General features: G+C 35.0%; 1 protein-coding gene across 1 annotated transcript; it reads left to right on the top strand.

The window, feature by feature from the left end:
* Positions 1-218: 218 nt before the first annotated feature.
* On the top strand, positions 219-646 carry LOC110609175 (kiwellin-1-like). Its single transcript, XM_021748570.1, has 2 exons — positions 219-242; positions 296-646. The coding sequence occupies exons 1-2, from the start codon at positions 219-221 to the stop codon at positions 644-646; spliced, it is 375 nt and encodes a 124-aa protein (XP_021604262.1).
* The last annotated feature ends 1078 nt before the right edge of the window (positions 647-1724 follow it).

Genomic DNA, 1724 nt, shown 5'->3' with positions numbered 1-1724 from the left:
TACAAATAAATATCTTTATAATTATTTTTTAAAAATTAATAAGGTATAATTTTATTTTATTTTTGCTATCCTCAGAAAATTAAGTTCTCAGAATTTGTGACTGCTTTTTTTAATTATACATTTTTCAAGAATCCAATTAGTTTAAAAAAATGTAATAAATTTTATCAGTATATCCAGCACTAGTCGAATTAGTTCAAAGGGTGAATGCAACTAAAATAATGATTCTGAGTGCTGTAAGGCAGGTAAGTATTATATCATCTACAAGTGCTAAGCTCCTGTATCTAAGCATACAAAGGCTACTTTGACTACCAACAATTTTGAGGAAGGTGGCGAAGGCGGTGCACTGTCGAAATGTTATGGGAAGTACCACAGCGACAACACACCAGTGGTGGCGTTATCAACTGGGTGGTTCAATAACAAGAAGAGGTGTCACAATTACATTACCATTCGTGGAACCAGAACGAGTGTGAAAGCTATGGTAGTGGATGAGTGTGACTCAACTGCAGGATGTGATAGTGATTATGACTACCAGTCGCCATGTCCAAATAATATTGTTGATACCTCTAAGACAGTTTGGAAAGGTTTAGGTGTTAAAGAAAGTGATAACATATATGGATTTATGGATATCACTTGGCTTGATGCTTGATTTAGCTTCCATTGTTGTGTTCTTGTCTCCTGCTTCTTATGATAATGCTTTTGCTTTCGACTGCCTCGATAAGACACTGCCCTATTGGATGTGAAGGTGTCATTAAAACTGCTTATTCATTGCATCTAATTAAATGCAATGCTTTAAAGCTAATAATTAATTAAACAATGACACGTGATTGTATTTAATATATCATCTAAATCCACTGAATTTAGATATAAAGATCAATATCTCACTCTATATTTTCATTGAATTCTCTTAAATAGCTTTGCAACAAAATTACCTGATAATAATAATAATAAGATGATGATGATGTTGGAACTTTAATGTTGTAACATCATTTCAAAATGGTTCATCTAGCCATAGATGAGTCATCCGTAAGACTCATCTAGTTATGGATGAGTCAACTATAAGGCTTAACCAGTCATGGATGAGTCAACAGTAAGGCTCACGTAGTCATAGATGGGTCAATAGTGAGGTTCATCCCGCCATGGATGAGTTAATTGGAAGAGTCACTTAGTCATAGATGGATCAATAATAAGGCTCATTCTGCCATATATGAGTAATTGTAAGACTCGTCTTGCCATAGATGAGTCAATTGGAAGACTCACTTAGTTATGGATGAGTCAACCATAAGACTCACTTAGTTATGGATGAGTCAACCATAAGACTCATCCATAATGCATTATCCACCCACTCATAGATGAATCAACTATAAGACTCATCCTACCCATGGATGAGTTAATTGTGAGACTCGCCCAGTTGTGGTAATGACTTATCTATTCGATCATAAATGAGTTAATTATAAGACTCGTCCAGTCATGGATGAGTTAATTATAAGACTCGTCCAGTCATGGATGAGTTAACAATAAGACTCATCCATAATGGCTCATCCACTCGATCATGGATGAGTCAATTGTGAGACTCGTCTAGTCATTAATGAGTCAATAGTAAGTCTTACTCATAATGACTCTTCATTCAGCATAACTCATTCAGCTATAGATGAGCAATTAAGAGACTCATCCAGAAAACATAAAAATACGAGTCAAAGATTACAACCCCCTATCTTTTGGGATTC

Source organism: Manihot esculenta, chromosome 1, assembly GCF_001659605.2.
Source record: "Manihot esculenta cultivar AM560-2 chromosome 1, M.esculenta_v8, whole genome shotgun sequence".
NCBI classification, from domain to species: domain Eukaryota; kingdom Viridiplantae; phylum Streptophyta; class Magnoliopsida; order Malpighiales; family Euphorbiaceae; genus Manihot; species Manihot esculenta.
Note: the sequence above shows the minus strand (reverse complement) of the source record. Positions and strands in the feature narration are given on the sequence as shown.

Coding starts and splice junctions, on each gene's coding strand:
- LOC110609175 (XM_021748570.1), top strand. CDS start 219: ATGATTCTGAGTGCTGTAAGGCAG. Junction 243..295: donor TTCTGAGTGCTGTAAGGCAG/GTAAGTATTATA, acceptor AAGCATACAAAG/GCTACTTTGACTACCAACAA.